This window comes from Chiloscyllium plagiosum, chromosome 3 (genome assembly GCF_004010195.1).
Source record: "Chiloscyllium plagiosum isolate BGI_BamShark_2017 chromosome 3, ASM401019v2, whole genome shotgun sequence".
NCBI lineage: Eukaryota > Metazoa > Chordata > Chondrichthyes > Orectolobiformes > Hemiscylliidae > Chiloscyllium > Chiloscyllium plagiosum.
The window spans coordinates 35,681,629-35,706,836 of NC_057712.1; the positions used below are offsets into that span (position 1 = coordinate 35,681,629).

The window sequence follows — 25,208 nt, forward strand, 5'->3', positions numbered from 1 at the left end:
CACTTCCTAGCTTCCCACAAGGTTCAGGGGTACGCCTGATCAGGTGTTGGGAATTTATCCACCATTATACATTTTAAGATATCCAGCCCTTCCTCTCCTATAATATGGACATTTTTCAAGTTGTCACTATCTATTTCCCCATGTTCTCTAGCTTTCATGTCCCTTTCCACAGTAAACACTACGCAAAATACTAATTTAGCATCTCCTCCATCTCCTGTGGTTCCACACAAAGGCTGCCTTACTGATCTTTAACAGGCCCTATTCTCTCCTTAGTTACCATTTTGTCCTTAATGTATTTGGAGAATCCCTTTGGATTCTCCTTAACTCTATTTGCCAAAGCTGTTTCATGTCCCCTTTTTGCGCTCCTGATTTCCCTCTTAAGTATACTCCTACTGCCTTTATATCTTTAAGGGATTCACTCGATCTATCCTGTCTATACCTGACATATGCTTCCTTTTTTGCCTTGACAAAAACCTCAATTTCTTTAGTCATCCAGCATTCCCTATACCTACCAGCCTTTCCTTTCACCCTGACAGGAATATACTGTCGCTGGACTCTCATTATCTCATTTCTGAAGGCTTCCCACTTCCCTGCCATCCTGCGAACATCTGCCCCCAATCAGCTTTTGAAAGTTCTTGCCTAATACCGTCAAAATTGGCCTTCCTCCAATTTTGAACTTTGGCCTATCGATCCAGTCTATCCTTTTCCATCACTATTTTAAATCTAATAGAATTATGGTCGCTCCCCCACTGACACCTCAGCCACCTGCCCTTTCCCAAGAGTAGGCCAGGTTTTGCACCTTGGTAAAACCAATGACTACAGATGCTGGAGACCAGGTTTTGCACCTTCTCTAGTCAGTCCATCCACATACTGAATCAGAAAATTGTCTTCTACACACTTCACAAATTCCTCTCCATCGAAGCCCTTAACACAAAGCAGCTTCCCCTTGGATGAGCGCATCCACAAGAAGTTCAGTACCACCCAGGAGACATTAGACTAGCATTACATCGATGGACAGCACTGAAACAGGCCACTCAGCCTTAACTGGTTACAATCAATTTACACACTGCACAGGAGCCTTTAGCTATTCCTCCAGCCTCATCAGCAGAACCTCTGATCCTTCCTCCTCCACGTCAAAGTATGTCACTTATATTTGCATTCATCCACGATATACTGTGTAGAAGCAATGAACCTGTAGTGGTCTTTGGATGCATTAAAATAAAAGCTTTAAAAAGGCGATTCATTCATAACTTCTCGATGATTAAAAGTTCCTTCTGGGAGGGACAAGAAGAATGGCAATCATTCAGACACTTGGAAGTCTCAAACCCGAGACAACAAGACACTGTGTAAACAAACATTGTGAAACTGATTGAGGGCTGTCAATTGGACAAGGCCTTAGGAGTTTCAACAATCTAATGGGAATTGGCTCAGAGCACAGACAACAGGACGGAGGCTTGGCTAAGAGCACAAACATCCAGAGCTGAAACCCCTGAACCTCAGTGTGATTGACAGGCTCTGGCTACCTGATCTTTGCTGTCATTTTCACTTTGTTTGCTCAGACAATGAGGTTGGAAGCAGGAAATGTACAGGGTTGCCCAGAAACAACAGAGATTAGGTGAATCAGGTTGATCATTCATAATCTGAAACGGGCATGATGAGCTGCATATCTCCCTTTAATGCACTCACATTCCATCTTTATTAATGATCAACTCTCTTTGATTAGATATTTCACTTAAACTTCAAAGAGCAAACGGAACTTTGGCTGAATGCCAGATCAGAAAGACAGTACTTCCAAAAGCGCAGCACTCCCTCAGTACTGACCCTCCAACAGAGTGGCACTCCCTCAGTGCTGACCCTCCAACAGTGTGGCATTCCCACAGCACTGACCCTCTGACAGTGTGGCACTCCCTCAGAACTGACCCTCCGACAGTGCTGAATGCCAGATCAGAAAGACAGTACTTCCAAAAGCGCAGCACTCCCTCAGTGCTGACCCTCCAACAGTGTGGCATTCCCTCAGCACTGACCCTCTGACAGTGTGGCACTCCCTCAGAACTGACCCTCCGACAGTGTGGTACTCTCTCAGTACTGACCCTCTGACAGTGTGGCACTCCCTCAGTACTAACCCTCTGATAGTGTGGTACTCCCTCAGTGCTGACACTCCGACAGTGCGGTACTCCCTCAGTACAGACCCTCTGACAGTACGGCACTCCCTCACTACTGACTCTCCAACAGTGCGGCACTCCTTCAGTATTGACCCTGTAACAGTGCAGCATTCCCTCGGTACTGACCCTCTGACAGTGCGGCACTCCCTCAGTACTGATCCTCTGACAGTGCAGCACTCCCTCAGTACTGATCCTCTGACAGTGCAGCACTCTGGTGCCTGTAGCAATGATGAATGATTGAAACCCATCAGCATTGAACTCAGGTTTTGTGGAGGGAAGGTCTGGGTGTTAATTATTGATACCACCAGATCTTTAAGGTCTCTTTGCAGGCTCTGGGTGAGACCAGCTATCCACAATATGTCAGCTGCCCATACTCACCGGTTATTCCCAGCTTGTACAGCTCACGGAACTGCTGATGGCGCACCTCCCCAGGAACATAGTCTCCCAGGCCAATAGTGCTGAGGGAGATGAAGCAAAAGTAAATGGATTCCAGAAAGTTCCAGTCCTTTTCCAGGGCAGAGAAGATGGCCGCCGGGATGAAGAAGAAGCAGGAGGTGACGATTAGCCCCAGGATCACGGCGTGGACCAGTGCGACGGTTTGCTCGGCATAACCCCAGCGAGTGTGGATGTACTGGACTGGCCGCCTGCTCACATGGACCATGAGCCGCTGGACAATGGAGGTGAGGACCAGCAGTGTAAAGGGAATCCCCAGCAGTGAGTAAATGATGCAGAAAGCCTTGCCACCATCGGAGAGAGGCACCGTGTGACCGTAACCTGCAACAACAAAAGAACATGTCCATAACTCCGGGTGGCCATCCAATCAGAGGGCAGCTGCACCCACCAGATGGGAATGGGGCATCTACTGTGTTATGAAGTAGACCAGACCCCCTCAAAATACTTCAAGGTGGTAGCCTAGACCCTAACATTTTCTTATGTTAAAGGCAAATGTAAAGTGCTGTGTTCCAGATGCAATGAAACTGGTCAAATTAATCAGCTTTGAGCAAAACACAATTTATTTAAGTACTATAGTTAAATACAACCAAAGAAAGATGAATTTAGCATAACTTAGCCCTATTGGAAAACTTAACAGAATAATAGATACAGTAACTATTACTAATTAACTGTTCCAATATAGTCACATCCCATAAGCGCACCCCGATATAGATTCTCACAAGCAGTTCTCCCATCCAGGAGGCGAAAACACATCAAGAGAAAACTCAGAGAAAGTAGCAACAAGGAGCAATTCACTGAAGCTCCCAACTCTGTTGAGACCCCAGTAGCTCTGATGCTGTTGAAAAACCAACACCCAGAAATCCTAATCTGTGAGAGCTGGCCAGACCCACTCAGACTATTAAAAACACTTCCCAAGCCTTTCACTCAAATTGTCTTGAGTAGTGACCTCTCGTTCACTCTCTCTCTTAAAAGAAACCAGGACAAAATAATCTCTTAAACTTACAGCATCGTCACACCTGCTCCTTTTACACAACTATCAACTATTACCCAGGGCTGCACAATCTCCCCTTGCCCCACTACTCAATCCCGAGATGCTAGTCAGGATTTCCAGGCTCCAACATCAGGCCCTCCCCCTCCAGCAGCACTTTCCAACACTGCCCTTCTCTCCAGCACCTCAAGGTTGAGATTCCAAGACCCTTACTGTCCCAGTATCCTGACCACCACAGTCATTGGTAACCCAGGAAAATAGGCAAAGAAAGGGGATTCCTGGCAGTGCCGTTTACACCCAGGAAACACTTGCAGCAAGTCCAAAGGCCTGGGAACAGAGGATGAAGGGGGTCCAACATTTGATTGTGGGGGATCGGGAGGGTGGTTTGCTGCTGATGAGGAAGGGTTAGACCAGTGGACTGGCCACCATGGTAACCAGGACAACCATGCTGCTGTCGGATGGCCATGTTTGTGCAAACTGAGCTCTTTCAACACTAGGAGATATGATGCTGTACCAGGCCACCCCCATCACCCCTTGAAAATCACCCCCTTCAGGTCTTGTCACTTGTTCTGACCTTTGTGTGATCTTTGACTGTCATTCTAGGCTGCCTCCTGTAACACCATTCACAACCACAGGATACCCCAATGTATCGATAGCAAATTAAGCACTATCCTTTTCTGTAATGCTAGAGTGGACTTGTGCTCAACAAGATCCCACAATCAGCAACCTGATATCGTCCAGATAATGTGTCGCATTGGTCAAGGGGCAGCCATTGACCAGAACACCTTGTAAGGAATTCCTCTGCTCTCCTTTGAAATGCTGGGTCAGGGAGAAGAGCGAAGCTAGGTTCAACTCTTCACATGGGAGATGTCTGACAGTGTGGCACTCCTGCCGAACAACGCTCAGGTTTTTTTTGAACCCCATGACCTTCGACCCCAAGAGCAGAGGAGTCGGGGTGACAAGTGCTGGAGATGACATCAGGGGGCTGGATAATTATCTAAGTCAAGGCCTTTATTCCTGATGAAGGGCTTTTGCCCGAAACGTCGATTTTGCTTGTCCTCGGATGCTGCCTGAATTGCTGTGCTCTTCCAGCACCACTGATCCAGAATCTGGTTTCCAGCATCTGCAGTCATTGTTTTTACCTAATTATCTAAGTGACCTGGGCCCCATTAAGGAATCAATCCCACTCCTACAGTACACCAACGCACATTGTCTGTGCTCGATATACAACTGTACCTTTACCACTCCAGCACTCCACATTCCTTTCCAAGAAAACTCCCATCAGAATAAAATGAGCCCTCCATCTTATCAGTACTTAAATTTAGAACAATTACAACTTAGAGCCAATATTGTCATCTTTGTGAACGTACCAAACACAGAAATAACCACTACTTGTTCATACCAAAATCCAGTAACAACTCTCATCTCCCATGTTTTCAGTTCCCCTCACAGCCTCTCTCTCTCTCTCTCTGTAATTTTCATCTATCTCTAACCTGCTCCAGTTCCATAGACTTCCAAAATCTCTGTGCTCCGAGAAATTTGGCCTTTTGTCAATCCCGAGTTGAATTGTTCCACCGGTGGAAACCTTGCTCTCAAGCATCTTGGGCCCTAAAACTCTGGAACCCCCTCACCCTTCTTTCAAAATCTCCCTCTTTGTCCAAACTTTTGGTCACCTGTCCAGTCAGCTTGACTCCTTCACTGGAGCAGAGCAGATTGTGGTGACCTTACTCTGGTTTATAAAATCACGAAGGGTGTAGATAAAATGAATCACAAAGGTCTCTTCCCTAGGATTGGGATTGGGGAGTTCTAAACTAGGGGCATATTTTTAAGGTGAGAGGAAAAAGTTTTAAAAATGACATGAGGGACAACAATTTTACACGGTGGTTTGTGTATGGAATGAACTGTCAGAAGGAGTGGTGGATGTGTTTAAAAGACATTTGGATAAATACATGAATACCAAAGGTTTGGAGGGATAATGGGCCAAATGCAGGCAATTGGGACTAGTTTAGTTTAGGGACATGGTTGGTGTGGACGAGTTGGACCGAAGGGTCTGTTTTCATGCTGTACGACACTATGACTCTATTAGCAAACCTCCTGCTGTACTCATTGTGAAGATCAAACTGGAGTTAATATACAGACTGGAGGAGAAAGTGAGGTCTGCTGATGCTGGAGATCAGAGCTGGAAATGTGTTGCTGGAAAAGCGCAGCAGGTCAGGCAGCATCCAGGGAACAGGAGAATCGACGTTTCGGGCATAAGCCCTTCTTCAGGAATAAAGCCCTTCTTAATATACAGACTGACTGATGTGGACTCCAAGCTGATTGTTCTGTTCAAAGCTCAGGGAGTAATATGTTGTCTGAGGTACTGTTTTTGACAGTGGTCTCATATACCCTCTGAGGCAGATGGAAACAAATCTATCAGAGCAAGGCATTGTCCTGCCCAATGTTATACTGGCAGTGTTCCATCTTGTAATAAACTGGTTCGTGTCGTGGTGATCAACTGTGTTAGGCATCATCTAGCGTGGCTTAGGAGACTCCACCCCACCGTCCGCTCCCCTCCAACTCTGACGTAGTAACCTCTGCTGCAATGGGCTGCCAAATGTACCATTTGTTGGCCTCTCTTTTCTCTCGAACTCTTCTTGGCCAGCTGTGTTTTTTTTCTTTCAGCTCGCCTTTTCTAATGCCCTTCCAAACAGTCAGCTTTCAGAGGTGGCAGTCATCAACAGATGCTTTCCAGCGTTCAGTGTCAATGTTCCCAGTGTTCATATCCCAATTGTAGGTGTCGCTGTAACAGCAGTAGGGGTGCCAAGGTAACCACCTGTGAACAGTTCATTTTGTACAAAGATTCTTTGTGTGCGACATCTTATGGTGTGATATCTTATCCACCTGAAGGACGTCACTGAGCCAGCAGGTATGTTGCTCGCTTTGTAATGAGTATATGCGGATGGAATTTATGCACTCCAGGATCAGAGTTAGAGACTTTGCAATGCCAAAAGATGCCAAGCAGATCTGTCTGAGACAATGAACGTGGAACCTGTTCAGCTTTTTCTCTGATCTAGCATATGTTGTCCAGGCTTCACTATTGTCAAGGAATACATTGAGTGCACAGGCTTGGCGAAGTGTGCTGATTTCAGCATCGAAATGACAGATTGCTAGTGATTGCAGAACCTAGGTATGTGAAACTGTTGCATCATCTGGTGTCACATTGTCAATGCTGCTAGACGGTGATATGACAACATTCCTGAGGCTGATGTGGAAACCAAACTCTTTACATTTGAGAGAATCTGCCCATTTGCTGTTGTGCTCGCCAGTATACTATATCATCGGTGTATCACAAAACTCTGAGGACTTGGTCCATCATTGTCCTGGACTTCAGGTGAGCAAAACCGAATAGCAGCCTGTCCGTTCTGATGTGCTGGGAATCCGGTGAATCTCAAAGGATTCCAATGCTCTGACACCAATCATGTTTCATACAGAGGAGATCACATTGAGCAGCTCCAGCGGGCAGCCAAATTTGTCAAGAACTTGTATAGACCAACTTTATCCCTCAACCCTCCCCTTAGAAACAGATTCTCTCTTTGCTGTTTGAGGGAGCTTTCTGCGTGTAAATTGGGCCCTACGTTTCCAACTTCACGACAGTGACTACACACCAAATAAAGGACTTCATTGGCTGTAAAGGTATCCTGCTGTAATGAAAGGTGCTATGTAAATTCTCTTCTTGACCCTGTTTGATTCACAGTCTGAGCAGCTGGTGTCAGTCATGTTTTATATGTTGCTATGTTCAGCTTCAAAGACTATGGGTGTGCTGACCTATTGGACAGACTACAGTTTTATAAATAATGCATCGGCTTTGAAGAGCATTGGGTCAACTTAAGCTTGGCCAAGGAACAGTGTACATGTAAGCTCTTTCTTAATGGATGGCCAATTACAGTGTGTCAAATCTGATTGAAGGTTAGATACACGGAAGTACTCAACCATTGGCTATAAACTTAAAACGTCTCAGCAGCAGAACAGAAAATGGCCAGTTCCTTTCATAGTAAGGAGTGAAGAAGGGCCTGTGCCCGAAACGTCGAATCTCCTGTTCCCTGGATGCTGCCTGACCTGCTGTGCTGTTCCAGCAATAAAGTTTCAACCTTTCATAGTAATCACTTTCAGCTTTAAATGTACCTGATGATGAACTAAGTAAGTGCCGTGTGGGTAAAATGGTTCGTTCGACCTCAGGGTAAGTCAGTGGAAATAACTTGGTCCCGGGAGAAATGAGAGACGGAAGAGGAGAGCATAAAGAGAGTGAGAGTAATCCAGAGGAGGAGAGGGTAAAGGGGAGAGTGTGAAAGAGACAGAGGAGGACAGGGTAAAGGAAAGTGTGAAAGAGATAGAGAGGTGGAGTGGGTAAAGAGTGTGACAGACACGGATGAAATGAGGGTTCCCAATTTAATGAAATATTAAAGCAGACCCTATTACCGGAGGCTAGGAATATTGCAGGATTGGTCTGGTATGTTCAAGAGTTAAACAGGAAACATTGGGACACAGCAGAGGGAGACTGGAAAGGGTGTTCAACTCATCTGTGATTAAAAACAACCGCGAGCTACAATAAAAAAAAGGTCATTTGACAGGGCATTGGTTTACAGAGTCTGTTCACTTTCTGATTGGCCAGTGAAAGGTAGTGTCTAAAGGGTGGACCTGTCAGCTGACCAATGGCAAAGAGTCATGGGTCCTTCGATGGCCTGGAGTTCATGAGATGAGACCTTAAGGGTGATTCAGTCCCATTTGGGAACCCAAACCATGGAAAGGGGAGTAGGAAATTAGGAGAAAGGGGAATTAGGGGAGGGGGGACTGAGGGAAAAAGAAGAGGATTAGGTTTGGGGGAGGGGGATTTGTGGAGGAGGTGGTATTGGGATTGGAAAACGGTAATTGCGAGTTAAGGAAGGGAAGAGTAGGTGCCACACTCTCATTCTAGAGGATCAATGACCTGTTTGATCTATGATCTGTTTGGATCATACCTGTCTTACACAGAGGGTTGAAAGTGATTGTGGGGTGAGCAGTGTGGGGGAAGGGCAGAATGTGGTCTCTGCAGAAGGTTTGAAATGGGAGGGGTGGGGAAATGGGCACCTATATTCTCCTTGCCCATCTCCGATGACTTCTCCTCGAAAGGCAGAAAAGGGTAAACACTGCCTTTTGTGTTTCCATAACCCCTGCGTCCTTCCTTGGTGCTCCAAGCAAACATTTACCCCCCCCGCCCGCCTCAACTCAATCGGCCAACATCACCAGAAGAATTTAAAATCTGTGTATTTGTTCACTTGCTGTGCATGGGATCTTGCTGTGCACAGCGTGCCTGTTGAGTATTCCTAACTCAACAAAGGGAGAAAGGATGTGACTTGGGAGTTGCCCACTAGCTTTTGGGGGAGTGGTCGGTGAATAGATGGGGGAATGTTAATGTTGATGGCCATCAGAAGGGAAGTGCCAGTGAATATGGGTGAATGACATGAGTGATTTCCCTAGCACTGGTGAGTTCAAAACTAAGGGAGATATTTTTAAGGTGAGAGTAGAAAGATTTAAAAAAGATACGAGGGGCAACGTTGTTTCCACAGAGAGTGGCTTGCACTTGGAATGAATTTCCATACAAAGTGGGGGATGTGGGTACAGTAACAATGTTTAAAAAACATTTGGATAAATACTTGAACAGCAAAGGTTTGGAGGAATATAGGCCAAACACAGGCAGATGGGACTAGTTTGGTTTGGGAACATGGTTGGCGTGGACTGGTTGGACCGAAGGGTCTGTTTCTGTGCAGTACGAACCATTCACAGAGGAAAGCTGCCACGCCCTGAAAGGCAATGGCTGATGTACTTGGCAACTGGGACAGGTGTGACTGGATTTTCAGAAAGAAATGTTGGACCTTTCTGGCACTAACCCAGCACAAATTATTTAAACAATGAGGAATGATTTATTCGCCATCGGCTGATGGTGTAAAGAAGGTGGAGGTAAAAATGAATGTACAATTTACATGACGCACCAGGAATATTTTTATGTACTTAAATATTTACACATGTATGTGTTCATCAGTAACCATTTAAATAGGTGTGTACTTGAACATTATGTCCCCTATGAGTGTGTTCGTGTGCACATGCAATGACATTTGTGTTTATATGTGTACAAATGACAATAGACAATATGTGCAGGGGTAGGCCATTCAGCTCTTCGAGCCTGCAACTCCATTCAACATGATCATGGCTGATCATTCCTAATCAGTATCCTGTTCCTGCCTTATCTCCATAACCCTTGATTCCACTATATTTGAGAGCTCTATCCAACTCTTTCTTAAATGAATCCAGAGAGTGGGCCTCCACTGCCCTCTGGGGCAGAGCATTCCACACAGCCACCACTCTCTGGGTGAAGACGTTTCTCCTCATCTCTGTCCTAAATGTCGGTGTGTACTTTCTGAACAGTTTTGTATAAAATTCTTGAATTAACCTGGTTAAAGATTGGGAACGAGGCCAGATCAAAGCTTGCTCTCTCTATGGTTCAGCTGTTCTGTGTTTGATTATCCTTGTCTGTTTACTATTGATGCTGCCTGGGGTTAGGCATAGGTATGAGCTCAGACAGAAGTTAACAAGCTGGAAAAAGAATTGAAAGGTAGACTTGAAGCATGGAGCAGACATTTTAAAACATTGCAAATAAAGCTGTTACATACATAGAAATGAGTGTCATCTCTGCAAAGATCTGAAGTAGATAATATACAACACATTGCCCTTTCTCCCTCAGACAGTCTGAGGGATGAGCAGGAGTCGTTCTGCCTTCTTTCTACCACCTTCTTTATTGAGTGAAGAAACATTATTGGAGTTCTGAAGAGGAGTCACTGGACCTGGAAAGTTTACTCTGATTTCTCTCCATCAATGCTGCAAGACTTGCTGAGTATTTCCATCAATTTCTGTTTCCAGTATTATTGGGGTTGACTGCCCAGCCCAGAGTGAGTGAACCATATCTCTGACCAGTAAAGCACTTGCAGTTATGTAATACCTTTGAGCACCCTCAGGATTTCCAAAGCACTGTGTTGCAAGATACACTTTGTGAAGGGTGGTTATTTGTACTAATGTAGGAAATAGGTGGGAATAGCTTCCACGTGTGCTCAATGTTTCTGTGCCCCAATGTAATGGAAATATCAAACTGAAATCAGAAATTGCTAAGTAACAATTCAGTAAAGTGTAGTTCTAGATAGCTTTATCCAGAGGCCGAAACTGCACTTAATGAGGTGCAATCGTCATCATCAGTGCCTCTGTAATCCTCCGTAATGTGACTTGGGAAATGAGAAGTTGCTAATGATTAACAGCATAACTTTATACAGTCCTGTCTGCAACAACCTGAATACCACAATGGCTGGGAGACACTTGATGGGCCGAATGAACTGTGTCTACTCTAGAACATTCCTGATAGCGTGGGGCAGTGGTTAGAACATGATTGCAACAGACAAGACGACAACTCGAATTGAATAGCGTTTAAAGGGTTAAATCAGAATGATACCAGGGCTTAAAGGGTTAAATAATACTGAAGCAGCTCATGTCCAAATGCAGCAAGACCTGGACAATATTCAGGCTTGGGCTGATGAATGGCAATAACACTTGTACCACACATGTACCAGGCAATGACCATCTCCAACAAGACAATCCAACCACAGCCACTTGACATTCAATGGTGTCATCCTCACTGAATTGCACATTACCAACACCCAGGGGCTTATCATTGACCAGAAACTCTGCTGGACAAACACAGTGGCCACAATAACAGGTCAGAGATTAGGAATCCTGCAGCGAGTTACTCATCTTCTGACATCCCATAGCCCATCCAACACCTACATGGCACAAAGGAGGAGTGTGATGGAATATTTCACTTTTGCCTGGATGGGTGCAGCTCCAACTTAACTCAAGAAGCTTGACACCTTCCAGAACAAAGCAGTCCGCTGGATTGACAGCTGAAAAATGTGTTGCTGGAAAAGCGCAGCAGGTCAGGCAGCATCCAAGGAACAGGAGAATCAATGTTTCGGACATAAGCCTGAAGTAGGGCTTATGCCCGAGACGTCGATTCTCCTGCTCCTTTGATGCTGCCTGACCTGCTGCGCTTTTCCAGCAACACATTTTCAGCTCTGATCCCCAGCATCTGCAGTCCTCACTTCCTCCCCGCTGGATTGACAACACATCTACAAACATTCAACATATCCACCACCTTTAAAATCCCCTCCCTCCATCACAATGTGGACTGGTATCGGTGTGTATCATCAACAAGACGCACTATAGTAACTCAAGGTTCCTTAGTTAGCTCCTCCCAAACCTGTGACCCCTACCATGGACTGTAGATACATGGAATATACAACACATCGCTCTCTCTCCCTCAGACAGTCTGAGGGATGAGCAGGAGTCATTCTGCCTTCTTTATGTTTACTGGTTGAGGGATGAATATTGGCAGGATATCAGGGGGACTCCCTTGGTCATCTTCAAAATAATGACATCCAGCTGAAATTTGCAAGTTATGCAAAGTAAGATCCCACAGAGCGATAACGATGAGATCGTCTATTTTAATGATATTGGTTGAGGAATAAGTATCAGCCCAGAACACCAGGGAGAATGGACTTGGAGTTTGCAAATACCGTTATGAGTTTTTTTTTAAAACATTGATTTGAAGGTTCCAATGTAATGTATCATTCAAGAGCTAGCACCTGAGTACTGCAGTGATGCGTCAGTCTAGATACCGGACATGAACCCACAACATTCTGACTGACAGATATGGCTGATAGACAACAGCATAAGACCAGAAGCAGGCCAATCAGCCCATCACATCTGCTGCCCCATTATTGAGATCATGGCTAATAACATAGAGGACAATTTGACCTAATACCAGGGTTCAAACCCCCTCCCTGTTTTAAGTGGAGGAATATCATAGGAGATCTGTAATAGTCAAATGGTGATGAAAAGGAATGTTCTTGAGTTTATAATTTCAAAACAGGTACTGACAGGAAGGCAACAAGTAATTTTATTTGTATAACACCTTTAACAGGGCAAAAATGCTCCCAAGCACAATACAGAATTGTTATCAGACAAAAACTGAATTTCAGCACCATAAACAAGTGTCCTCATGCTTGATGAAAGAGATTAGTTTTCATAAGGACCATTGGAAAGCAGGAGAGACACACAGACAGGTCTAGGGAAAAATTCCAGAGCTTAGGGATTTGGCAGCTGAAGACTGAATACTGAGAATGTTGAGGAGGCCAGACTTAGCGGAGGGGGAGGGAGGGAGATCTCTGAGGGCTGCAGGGCGAGAGGAGGTTAGACACAGATGTCGCCTGGCTCTCCTGATTCCCAATAAATCCCGCACTATAGTCAAATTACTGGAGTTTCCCTGAATGAATTTCTTGCTGCTCTGCATGGGACAGCCAGTAGGAAAAAGCAGTAGAACTCAGGGATCAGGCATACTAGTCTGACTAATCTTGTACACTGACTAGTCTTGTACAACGGAATTCTTGTATGAGCAGTGCATTCATTTCCCAGTCTAGTTTTCAGGCATGTCACACTGCCCATTACAAGAGAAATGATTTTATACAGCAGCAGGAAGTGGTCAGTTAGGGAATGGGACTTGAGGGTTGCTATTTAGTCGGATTCCTGGAGGTTTGATCTTTCGGTCTCCAAATTCCCCATTTCCACATTCTCTCCTCACTGGTTATCTAAACCAGCAACCTTGGAAGTGTTTAAACATTTGGAAAGTGGACAGGTTCTCCAACACCTGAGTGGGCTAGTCTTAATTGTGATGAGGCGCTGGTGGTCTGATGGTAATGCAAATACATACGCAATCCAGAGTCCCAAGTTAAAGTTCTGGGTGCAGGGGCTCAAAGCACACCATGAAAGAATATAAACATTTGGAATAAAAAGCCACCCTAATGGTGACTGATGTAAAATCCCATTTTTCACTGATGTTGTTTAAGGATGACAGATTTCCTCCCTTACCTGGTCTGGCAGACATGGGACTCCAGACCAAATGCACTATGGTTGACATTTGACTGGGCAGCTAGAGATAGACAATAAATGCTTACATCCCATAAATGAATGAAAAACAGTCCCTAATACTTCTAATAAACAATGAAGCAAATCAAAGAAAATTTCTCAAAAATCATGATCCTTTTCTCTAATTGTCCCGAACAGTCTTCTCCCATGCAGGGGTGCCAAGAAGATTAGCCCTAGATTACACCGAGCCAATTGGCAATGTCTGGGAAGGGCTGAATCACAGAACCCCGACAGTGTGGAAACAGGCCTTTTGGCCCAACAAGTCCACACCAACCCTCCGAAGAGTAATTCACCCAGACCCATTCCCTGAACCTATTACTCTACATTTATCCCTGACTAATGCACCTAACCTACACATCCCTGAACACTATGGCCAATCCACCTAACCTGCACATCTTTGGATTGTGGGAGGAAACCCACACAGACACAGGGAGAATGTGCAAACTCCACACAGTCACTCAGAGCTGGAATCGAACCCAGATATCTGGCGCTGTGAGGCAGCAGTGCTAACCACTGAGCCAAAGTGCCAACATCGTGGACATGATTGGCATGAATGTGAAACTGACCTTTTGTAAATCTCAGAGTTGGTGGCTGTGAAGCGTGTCTGAGAAATTCTTATTTTATTGAGGCATTTATACAACAAGCATTTATTACAGTTGCAAAATCAAATATATCTATCTATTCTAGTCTAAAAGATTGCAATGGTTAGGAAATTGTCCATTTCATCTGCAATTTCCCACAGGACATTCCCTCATTCCTGCTTGATTCAGGCAGGAGCCAGGATAGAAATATTGTAAATGGAGTCCTGGGGATTAACATGACTTGGGACCAGACTCCAGCTAGTGGAGGAAGAGTCATACTCCCAGTGACTTACAGCATAACGAGATTCCCCAGGCATGTGGTACGATAGGATGTCTAGGTTACTGGAGATGACCATTCTAGAAGTGTTCCAGTAAGTGAGTGGCCAGTCTATGGGACACACTGTCCAGGGAGATGCTGGCAGAAGTTCATATTGATTCATTCAAATGTTAGTTCCATGGATTTCTGAAAGGGGATTCCAAGTTATTCTGAATGTATGAGGTAAAACATGGGATATGGTCCATGTTTAGGAGGACCAGTTGACTGTAAACTTCCAGAATCCCAAGCTTTCCATCACAGAGGACTTCCTCAGCTCCTGACAAGTCTATTAGCAACACACTGACAGAGAGTGACTAGTGACTGTGACTAGTCACAGGATGATGCGATTATCAGATGGTGGCTGTAGATAATGAAGGGAGCCCCTGGTCTGTTTTTATCCTAAACCACCCTATCATGAGTGAGACAGAGTTGGAATGCTGAGATGCCTGAAGAGTTGTGTAAGAATTAATTATTAAGAATTAATTAATAAGAATTAATTCTGAAGAAGGGTCATTGCAAGCGAAACATTAACTCTGTTTTCTCTCCACAGATGCTGCCTGACCTGCTGAGTTTTTCCTGCAATTTCTGATTTTGTTTCTGACTTCCTGTAGCCGCAGTTCTTTGGTTTTCTGTTAAGAATGAATTATTTTAGACGCTACTGTGTTATATTACTGTGACATGGGCTGTTGATCTGTTTGGAGCCGGGTTTTAGAGCTCAGTTAATACTTAGTTCAAAAATAATGTTCATTCTGTTGTTTTCATTGGAATAGAGGTCCCTGTGTTCCAAATCAATTTAGGACTTGTACCTCACAGAACAGTGTCACAGAGTAACCTGCAGCCAGAGAACTACTGTTTAAAATGGAGTAGGAAAGCCAGCAGCCAATTTGGCCACAATGAGATCCCACCAATTGCACCGAGACAATGAATAGATAACCTTCTTTGTGTTCAGAATTCAGGACACAGCAAGAACTCCTCTGCTCTTCCTCAAAATAGTGGTTGAGGAATCATTTCCATCCTGTGATAGCAAACAGGGCCTCAGTTTAGCATCTTACCCCAAAACACGGCACCTCTGACAGTGCAGTGCTCCCTTGGTACTGCAAGAGGACAGTCAGCCTGGATGACATGTTGAAACCTCCCTGACACCATTCAAAAAAGGTTGGACAGTTTGTCCTTGCATTTTGACCAATATTTATCCCTTTACCCACTTCACTGGGTCATTCAGGTCTGCAGGCTGTTGTGCACAAAATGGCGGGAGCCATTTGACTCAGTTAGAACAAGCAGAGAGTTTAGTAGTGAATCATTCTGGACCACCCCCACCCCCTTGGACATACTAGCATGTTAAATAAAAGCAAACTTTCCCCAGATTGGAACAGAATTAAATTCAGTTCAATATGGCTGCAGCTTGAACTCAGTCAGTACTGAGAGCTGGGGAAGATATCTTGGCTCTGCTCCTCTGTGGGGTGTCCAGCACTCATCAAGTGAAGCTCCCTACTGGAGGATTGGGAGGAAATTCTGAGCAGTGTCTGTCCCTTTCTCTCTGTGTGGAACATGACAGGGTTGAAGAACTAGGGGATGGGGGAGGGGAGAGAGTTGCTGCCAAACAAGGTTAAAACTAATTCCCTGTCTCTGAAGATATAAGGACCTCTTTCAATCAGTATCCTCTCAGCCCAATGCTTCTCGTTCTGACAACCTGACATGTAGTGCTGTCGAGGTTATTAATTCTCGGATGCCCCCCCCCCATTGCTCTCACAGGAGGAATGATTGCAGCAGCTCCAACAAGATGTGAATGAATGAACAGTTCTCCCTCGGCAGGGGTGCTGCTGAAAATAGGTCAATATCACAGGCTGCTGTCAAACTGAAACAAATCACTGACTTGGCCCAGCACCCCCCTTTTGGGATTAAGTTCACCTAAACAGATTTCTAAATTGAACAAGCAGGACTGCAGAACTTGCATTGATATAGTAGTGCCTGATCCCACCTCAGGACATCCTAAAGCACATCACAGCCAATGAAGTTAAAAAGCACACAACACCAGGTTATAGAACAACACATTTACTTGGAAGCACCAATACTTTCAAATAAACCTGTTGGACTATAACCTGGTGTTGTGTGCTTTTTAACTTTGTCCACCTCAGTCCAACACCAGCACCTCCAAGTCATGACAGCCAATGAAGTAATTTTAAAAAAAAACGTAGTCCCTGCAGTGAGGAAGAAATTGTGGAACCCAATTTACACACCGCAAGCTCCGACAAAAACAATGAAATAATGGCCAGATATTGTGGTTCTTTATAGATTTGCATTGAAGGATAAATATTAGTCAGGACACCAAGGTGAATTGCTCCGCACCAAACAATGGCCGTGTGATCTTTTTCATCCACTTGAAGGGGCTGACGGAGCCTCTGATGTAACATGTGGGCAGCACGGTGGCTCAGTGGTTAGCACTGCTGCCTCACAACACCAGGGTCCTCGGTTCGATTCCAGCTGCGGGTGACTGTCTGTGTGGAGTTTGCACATTCTCCTCCAGGTGCTCCGGTTTCCTCCCACAGTCCAAAAATGTGCAAGTCAGGTGAATTGGCCATGCTAAATTGCCTGTAGTGTTAGGTGAAGGGGTAAATGTAGGGGAACGGGTCTGGGTGGGTTGTGCTTCAGCAGGTTGGGGTGGACTTGTTGGGCTGAAGAGCCTGTTTCCACACTGTAAGTAATCTAATCTCACAGAAAAGAGGGAACTGCTGACAGTACAGTTAGTACTGACCCTCCGACAGTGCGGCACTGCCTCAGTACTGACCCTCCGACAGTGCGGCACTCCCTCAATACTGACCGTCCGACAGTGCGGCACTGCCTCAGTACTGACCCTCCGACAATGCGGCACTCCCTCAATACTGACCCTCCGACAGTGTGGCACTCCCTCAATACTGACCCTCCGACAGTGCGGCACTCCCTCAATACTGACCCTCCGACAGTGCGGCACTCCCACAGCACTGACCCTCCGACAGTGCGGCACTCCCACAGCACTGACCCTCTGACAGTGCGGCACTCCCACAGCAGTGAAGTCATCATGGTATTTGTGATCCAATCTTTGGAGAGGGATTTGAACCTACACCATTCTGACTCAAGATACTCAGTTATTTGGAAAGTGACACAGGTAACCTGTGAATGTTCGAATTGTTTTTTTTCACTGAGATTGAAAAGCTGTAGTCAGTGGAATGGTGAAGATTTAGGGTGTGACATGTAAAGCAGTCTCGACCCATACTGTCTGGGTTTCATGTTTCTTTTGCCCATGAGCCTGTCTTGAATAATCCTGCTCTCTCTGTCTCTGTCTCACATTCAGCAGCTAACTGCCATCAACTATTTCTGAGCTCCGAATTGCATATCTACACACACACACCTCCTATTGTCACATACACGGCCTTGGCCCAGTGTCACACTGTGTCAGGGCCATCGTGGCATGACCAGAGGGTCCGCAGAGCAGGATCCCAATTTCCCTCCAGAGAGGGTGGAGAGGGAGAGAGGTGCTGGAGAATGGATCAGGCCTGTTCCCCACCTTCCCATGAGGAGGGGACTGGCTGGCAGCACCCAAGAGTCAGATGGAGAGTGAGGGCCAGAGTGAAGGTGAGCGAGAGAGATTAACAGAGGAGAGTGTGAGGCAGGCAGACAGCTGGGGCACTTACTGGGTCACTGAAAGGGCAGCTTGACCTGAGAGAAACACAAACAGCTCCATTTCAAAATGATTTCCAAACAATATTGTAGATGTCCCTTGGGAGTTTGTTTTTGGTTTCTGTGAGCAGGATGGAGGACAGACAGTAATATTCAGTTCACAGGCTGAAGGGCACAGTCTGTTCATCCTCCCTTAACCCTGCTCTTTGATAATTCCACAGAAACCTTTTTAGATTTTTTTTTAGATTACTTACAGTGTGGAAACAGGCCCTTCGGCCTAACAAGTCCACACCGACCCTCCACACAGCAACCCACCCAGACTCATTCTGCTACATTTACCCCTTCACCTAACACTACAGGCAATTTAGCATGGCCAATTCACCTGACCTGCACATCTTTGGACTGTGGGACGAAACCGGAGCACCCGGAGGAAACCCACGCAGACACGGGGAGAATGTGCAAACTCCACACAGTTGCCTGAGGCGGGAATTGAACCCGGGTCTCTGGCGCTGTGAGGCAGCAGTGCTAACCACTGTGCCACCCGCCAACTATCAAGAACAGCCAAGCACTCAGCCACTCACATTGCAATCCTCAGACCTCAGCTCCCCTGACACACTGTCCCTTCAATTCTAATTCACAGCCTGTTCCCCGTCAACATCGCTCCATTGCTTCCACGCTGACAATGGCTCATCCTTGTTTCCCTGGTGAATCTTGTCACTTCCCTTTTCTACAACATGATTTTCCACCGTGGGCTCTGGGACCACACAAAGGTTGGAGCTCTGGGCTCCCAGATTCGCAGACAACAATGGGCTCTTCCAGCACCATTGACCCAGAATCTGGTTTCCAGCATCTGCAGTCATTGTTTTTACCTTGTTGATTTTGATTTTGCTGAAGCTCCTCGATGCTGCCTGAACTGCTGTGCTCTTCCAGCACCATTGATCCAGAATCTCAGTGGAGCTCTGAGCAAGTTCAAAGATCAGGCTTCCTGCTCTAACAGAACTCAGAACACCTTCTCACAGCATCGCCACATTTCCCCACCCTCCCTCTCTCTGTAACCTCCTGCAGTCTCTAAATCCCTCCACTTCTCTGTAAACACCTCCAGGCCCTACAACCCTCCCTCCCTCCCTCCCTCTGTAACCTCCAACATTACGGCAGTCCTCAGAACTGACCCTCTGACAGTGGGGCACACCCTCAGTACTGACCCTCCGACAGAGTGGCACTCCCTCAGTACTGACCCCGTGACAGTGCTGTACTCTCTCAGTACTGACCCCGTGACAGTGCGGCACTCTCTTCAGTACTGACCCTGTGACAGTGCGGCACTCTCTTCAGTACTGACCCCGTGACAGTGCGGCACTCCCTCAGTACTGACCCCGTGACAGTGCGGCACTCCCTCAGTACTGACCCCGTGACAGTGCGGCACTCTCTCAGTACTGACCCCGTGACAGTGCGGCACTCCCTCAGTACTGACCCTGTGACAGTGCGGCACTCCCTCAGTACTGACCCTGTGACAGTGCGGCACTCCCTCAGTACTGACTCTGTGACAGTGCAGCACTCCCTCAGTACCCACCCTGTGTAATGTTCTCCAACCCTTACAACCCTCCATCTAACCTCTAGTCCCTGCGACCCTCCGTCTCTCTGTAACCTCCTCCAATTCCTACAGCCCTCTCTCTCTGTAACTTCCTCTAGCCCCGGCAACCCTCCCTCTCTCTTTACCCTCCTCTAGTCCCTGCGACCCTCCCTCTCTCTGTAACCTCCTCCAGTCCCTACAACTCTCCCTCTAACCTCCTCCTGTCCCTACGACCCTCCCTCTCTATGTAACCTCCTCCAGTCCCTACAGCTCTCCCTCTCTGTGAAACCTCTATTTCAACGCCTCATCCCACAGTTGCTAGCATGCAGCAGCAGTCACTATACAGAATGTCCAAACATTTGAATGGGGGAGGCTCTTAGTCAAAGTGACTCAGTGACCCCACCCATGACAACTACCCAAATGAGGAGCTGTCAGCCTCTGATTGGCTATCAGCTCTCTAGTAGGAAGGAGTCAGCAGCAGGTTTAGATGAGCCAGGGCTGGAAACAGCAGTTGCTGGTATGGTAGGTGAGGGTCTACTGCTTGTCTGATCTGTGTGATCACTGAAAACTTCCTGTTTGCACAGAAATCCAACTGCCTCACCTGTTCCTACCTGAAGAAGCAATATCACTTTATCTGAAGTGTCCTGGGCAAAGACAGATCAAAGCTTAAGAAGCATGTGGAACTCTGATCAGTAACCTCTGTATAGAAACCTTAAAATGTATGTATCCTACCTTTAAACAAATGTGCTTTAAACAGCAATAAAGATAGGCAAATGCTGAGATTCAGTGGGGTGTGGCTGCAAAGGGAAGCAGTCTTTATCAGAATGAGATAGTGACAAGGTTTAGATTACCTCCAATGTGGAAACAGGCCCTTCGGCCCAACAAGTCCACACTGACCCTCTGAAGAGTAACCCACCCAGACGCATTTCCCTCTGACTAATATGGGACAATTTAGCATGGCTAATTCACCAGAGGAAACCCACACACACGGGGAGAATGTGCAAACTCCACACAGACAGCCATCCGAGGCTAGAATTGAACCTGGGACCCTGGCGCTGTGAGGCAGCAGTGCTAGCCACCGTGCCACCCCAGCGACAATCTCAGGATTAGGGCTGGGTCCTCCGCTTGGACAAAGACCTCCCTCATGTTACATGGTCATGCCCCACTAAGTTGGCTATCTGCCTCTTTATCTGTGTTTGGTTATTTAATACAGCAGGTATTTATTTAACACCGAATACACATACCAATTTGGCTGGTGGTATTTACTAATTTAAACAATCCAACTATTCATTAAGTTTGACAGCGTCAGCTTTAATGATGCCCTGAGTGCAAGGAAATCTTTACATTTCGGGATGTCCGAAAGCATTTCACATCCAAAGATGTTATTGAAGTTATTAAAGTGGAAGATGTTGCAAATAAGCAGATTCATTTTTACTCTAATGATTGGAGAGGAGTCGAGCTGATACCTGTGAAGTGCCCCAGCTTCCTTTGATCATCCCGATCCCTTTGGGTCACTGTCACTGACATCACTCAGTCTCTGCACAGTCTGGTTTGGCTTCAACGCTGTGTAAAACCTGCAGTGACCAGGCCAGCAATGAGCGAGAGTGCAGAGTCAGGCCAGGGTCTGGGGAGGAAGGTGAAACCATCCTGGTGACATCTCTCAAAAGGGAGAGCGGGAGGAGTCTGAACCAAAATTCCTGGCCTCACCCACAAACTGCTTAGTCATCTTATGTACTACGTGGAGCTTTAGGTTTATTTCACTGCGGCACATTTCCATGAGCAAACCTGACCATCAACAATCCCATTCCTTTATATGGAGAAAGTGAGGACTGCAGATGATGAAATGTCAGAGTCGAACAGAGTGGTGCTGGAAAAGAACAGCAGGTCAGGCGGTATCCAAGGAGCTGTACAATCAACGTTCAGGCATAAGCCCTTCATCAGGAATGTCCTGATGAAGGGCTTATGCCCGAAACATCGATTCTCCTGCTCCTCGGCTGCTGCCTGACCTGCTGTGCTTTTCCAGCACTGCACTCCCGACCCTGTAAACTTTGGCTCATTCAAAGCTCAGCTGCCTGTATCCACCATCGCTGACCTACATTCAGTCGTGTTCTGACAACAGCTACATTTTACAATTTTCAACATGGCTATCAATGATCTCCTCCAGCCCCCTTACCCCCTGAGATAGCTGCACTCTAATAACCCCAAATGTCATTGCTTTACGATATTGGCAACTGTGTATTCAGCAGCCAAGGGTCTAGCCCAGTCTAAATCTCAACAACTCTCTTTTGCCCTTGAAGAGGGTTCTTTAAAACCTACCTCGAGTCTAAACTAAGCTTCCCATCCCTAATTCTAATATGTGTGACACGGCATCTAATCCCGGTCTGATATTGTTACAGGAAAGTACGATATAAATGCCAGTTGCTGTTTTTTCCATAGCCTCGAGAATAACAAGACGTGGATATCCTTAGCTCATTGCATTGATTACGTAGTCGTGTGGTGAGCTGGGAGGAGATACTGGGTGAACAGCAGCCTCCTTACAGAGGCTCCCACACAATGACAGGTGGCTGAGGTGAAGAACTGATGGTCTCATCTATTCAGCGAGAGGAGTGGCAAGGGAGGGGTTGATACGTTCAGTTTTATCTTGTATAAAAGGTTTCTGGGTGTCTCAGTGTCACCTCCCCTCCTGTACAGTGTGAACTATTGATGAACTCTCAGAGACGTTGTCTTTTGGATTGCGTGTTAACCCAAGGTGCCATTTTGCCCTCACAGGTCGGTGTAAGAGATACCGCAGCACTGCTTCAAAGAAGAGCAGGGGAGTTAACTCTGGTGTCCTTGGGGATCAATACTCAACCTCCAATCAACCCCACTAACGAAGATTATCTCGTCATGAATCACATTGCTGTTTGTGGGAGCTTGCTGTGTACAAATTGGCTGTCAATTTTTCTACATTATAACAGTGACTGCACTTCAAAACTACTTCACTGACTGCAAAGCACCTTAAGACATTCTTTGGACCTAAAGAAATACAGGTTTTCTTTGAATACTTCATTTATTTCTGGTCCCTCTGCTATCGGAAAGATATTGTTCAACTTGAAAAGGTGCAGCAGAGCTTTACAAGGATATTGCCGGGACCAGAGGGTTTGAGCTGTAGGGAGAAGTTGAATAGGCTGGGGCTGTTTTCCCTGGAGCCTCAGAGGCTGAAGGGTGACCTGATACAAGTTTGTAAAATCACGAGGGGCATGGATAGGGTGAATAGCCAAGGTCTTTTTTCCCAGGATATGTAAAACGAGAGGGCATAGGTTTAAGGTGAGAAGGGAGAAATTTTAAAATGGATCTTTTTTATGCGGAGGGTGGTGAGAGTACGGAAAGAGCTGCCAGAGGAGGTGACGAAGGCTGGTACAATTACAGCATTTAAAAAGCATCTGGATAGATATATGAATAGGAAAGGTTTAGAGGGATATGGGCCAAATGCTGACCAATGGGACTAGATTAGTTTAGGATATCTGGTCGGCGTGGACAACTTGGACGAAGGGTCTGTTTCTGTGATGTGCACGTCTATGACTCTAAGTGTTCTCTCATTTTAGTTCTCCAGCAACCATAACTATTGTCTTTTTTGTGGGGCATGACTCTAAGCAATGCACAACAGAAGCTGATTTGGGTTGCTGGAGGTCAGTCATAGACTATGGTAGTTCAGAGCAGCAGCTGCCGCCCACCTTGTGCAGTTGATCCAGGATGGATTAGCTGAGCTTGCTGGCGAGCCAGCAACTCCTATGAATGAATGAATGAGGAACAGGCTCCTCGATGAGCTCCCTAGCTCTGTAAAGTGAACTGTTCTGTCACTAGATTTCTGCTGCAGAATGCCTGGGTGGAGGTCTCACTTGACCACTCCTTCAGCCAAGGGTACAGTACAGATCTTCTCTCCACAGCTGCTGAGATTCACCAACAATTTCTGTTTTTTGTTTCAGATCCCCAGCATCCACACTTCTTTGTTTTATCCACCTGTTCCTGTAGCCCCCTTCAGAATTGTACCTGATGTTTTACATTGATTTCGGGAGGACGTTTGAGAAGAGGTAATCACAGCCCCCTGGAGTAAATTTCATCTCGCCATCCCACCAGTAACCCACAGCCTCCTCTCTGTCACCAGTGGATTATTCTTCTGCTTGTAATTCACAGTGCTTCCCAAGTTTAGTGGCATTATATACTTTGAAATGGTGCCCTTTGTGCTCAAGCCTGGCTCATGAATATAGATTGAGAAAGGCAGTGGTTCACACCATCCCCAGGGGAACCCCACTAGAAACCAACCAAGTCTGACAAACAACCATTCACCATGTCTCTGCTTCCTGTCACTCTGATAACATTATACCTGACAGCGCCTTCAGCTTTGCTGACAAGGCTGTTCTGTGGTGGTTTCTGAAATACCCTGTGAGAGTCCACGTACCTCACGTCAAACATGCCATTTTGTCAACTCTGCCTGCAACCTTATCAAAAGACTCCAGTGAGTTTGATCAATGTGATCTACATTTAACAAATGCATGTTGATTTTTTTCCAGTGTGAGCCCACACTCACCCACATGACAGCCCATTGTACCTCAAACCATCATCTTTGAAAGTTTCCACACCCAGATTCAACTAATTCACAGTGACTCAGTTGTTAGCACTGCTGCCTCACAGCGCCAAGGACCCGGGTTTGATTCCAGCCTCAGGCGACTGTCTGTGTGGAGTTTGCACATTCTTCCCATGACTATGTGGGTTTCCTCCGAGTGCTCCAGTTTCCTCCCACAGTCCAAAGATGTGCAGGTCAGGTGAGTTGGCCATGCTAAATTGCTCGTAGTGCTAGGTGCATTAGTCAGAGGGAAATGGGACTGGGTGGGTTACTCTTTGGGGGGGTCGGTGTGGACTGGTTGGGCCGAAGGGCCTGTTTCCACACTGTAGGGGAATCTACTCTAATCTAAACTCCCTTGTGGCATGTCAGGAATTGTTGCACCCATATCAGAGGACAGCACACAACAGATTCTAACATCCGTGCTTGTAGGACAGCACTTCCTACCCATTTAGTAATGCACTGTCAACCTTGAATTTGGTGCAGGCACATACAGACATGCACTAATTATAGACATATTGCACACGTATATTCTATAGAGATACACACAGAACATATACAATGCCATCATCAAATCCTATTGATTTGACAAAGTAGGTAAACAGCAGACAAATTTTAAGTGCAGCGTACAATAGCTGAACAAAGCAATGAGGAGTTGGGACCTGCCCCTGCTTTACCTGTAGTTGTGAGGACAGTGGCAGCGAAGAAGAGGGAAGAGGTGAAGTCCCAGTTCCACTTGCCAGTGCTGTTGTTTAACACGGACACCCCGTAATTGTTGGCTTCTAGGACCTGGTCCAGGAAATGTTCCAGGCTGTTTGGGGTCAGACATGGGTTATCCTGCAGAAA

The 25,208-nt window shown here is 46.1% G+C and overlaps 1 protein-coding gene across 1 annotated transcript; it reads right to left on the bottom strand.

Annotated features, from left to right (window-relative positions):
- Positions 1-2,508: 2,508 nt before the first annotated feature.
- LOC122548603 (potassium channel subfamily K member 1-like) lies at positions 2,509-25,208 on the bottom strand (the record flags this gene model as incomplete). Its single annotated transcript, XM_043687439.1, has 2 exons — positions 2,509-2,936; positions 25,040-25,208. Coding segments are annotated over 2 exons (597 nt in total), but the record flags the coding sequence as incomplete, so codon positions are not given.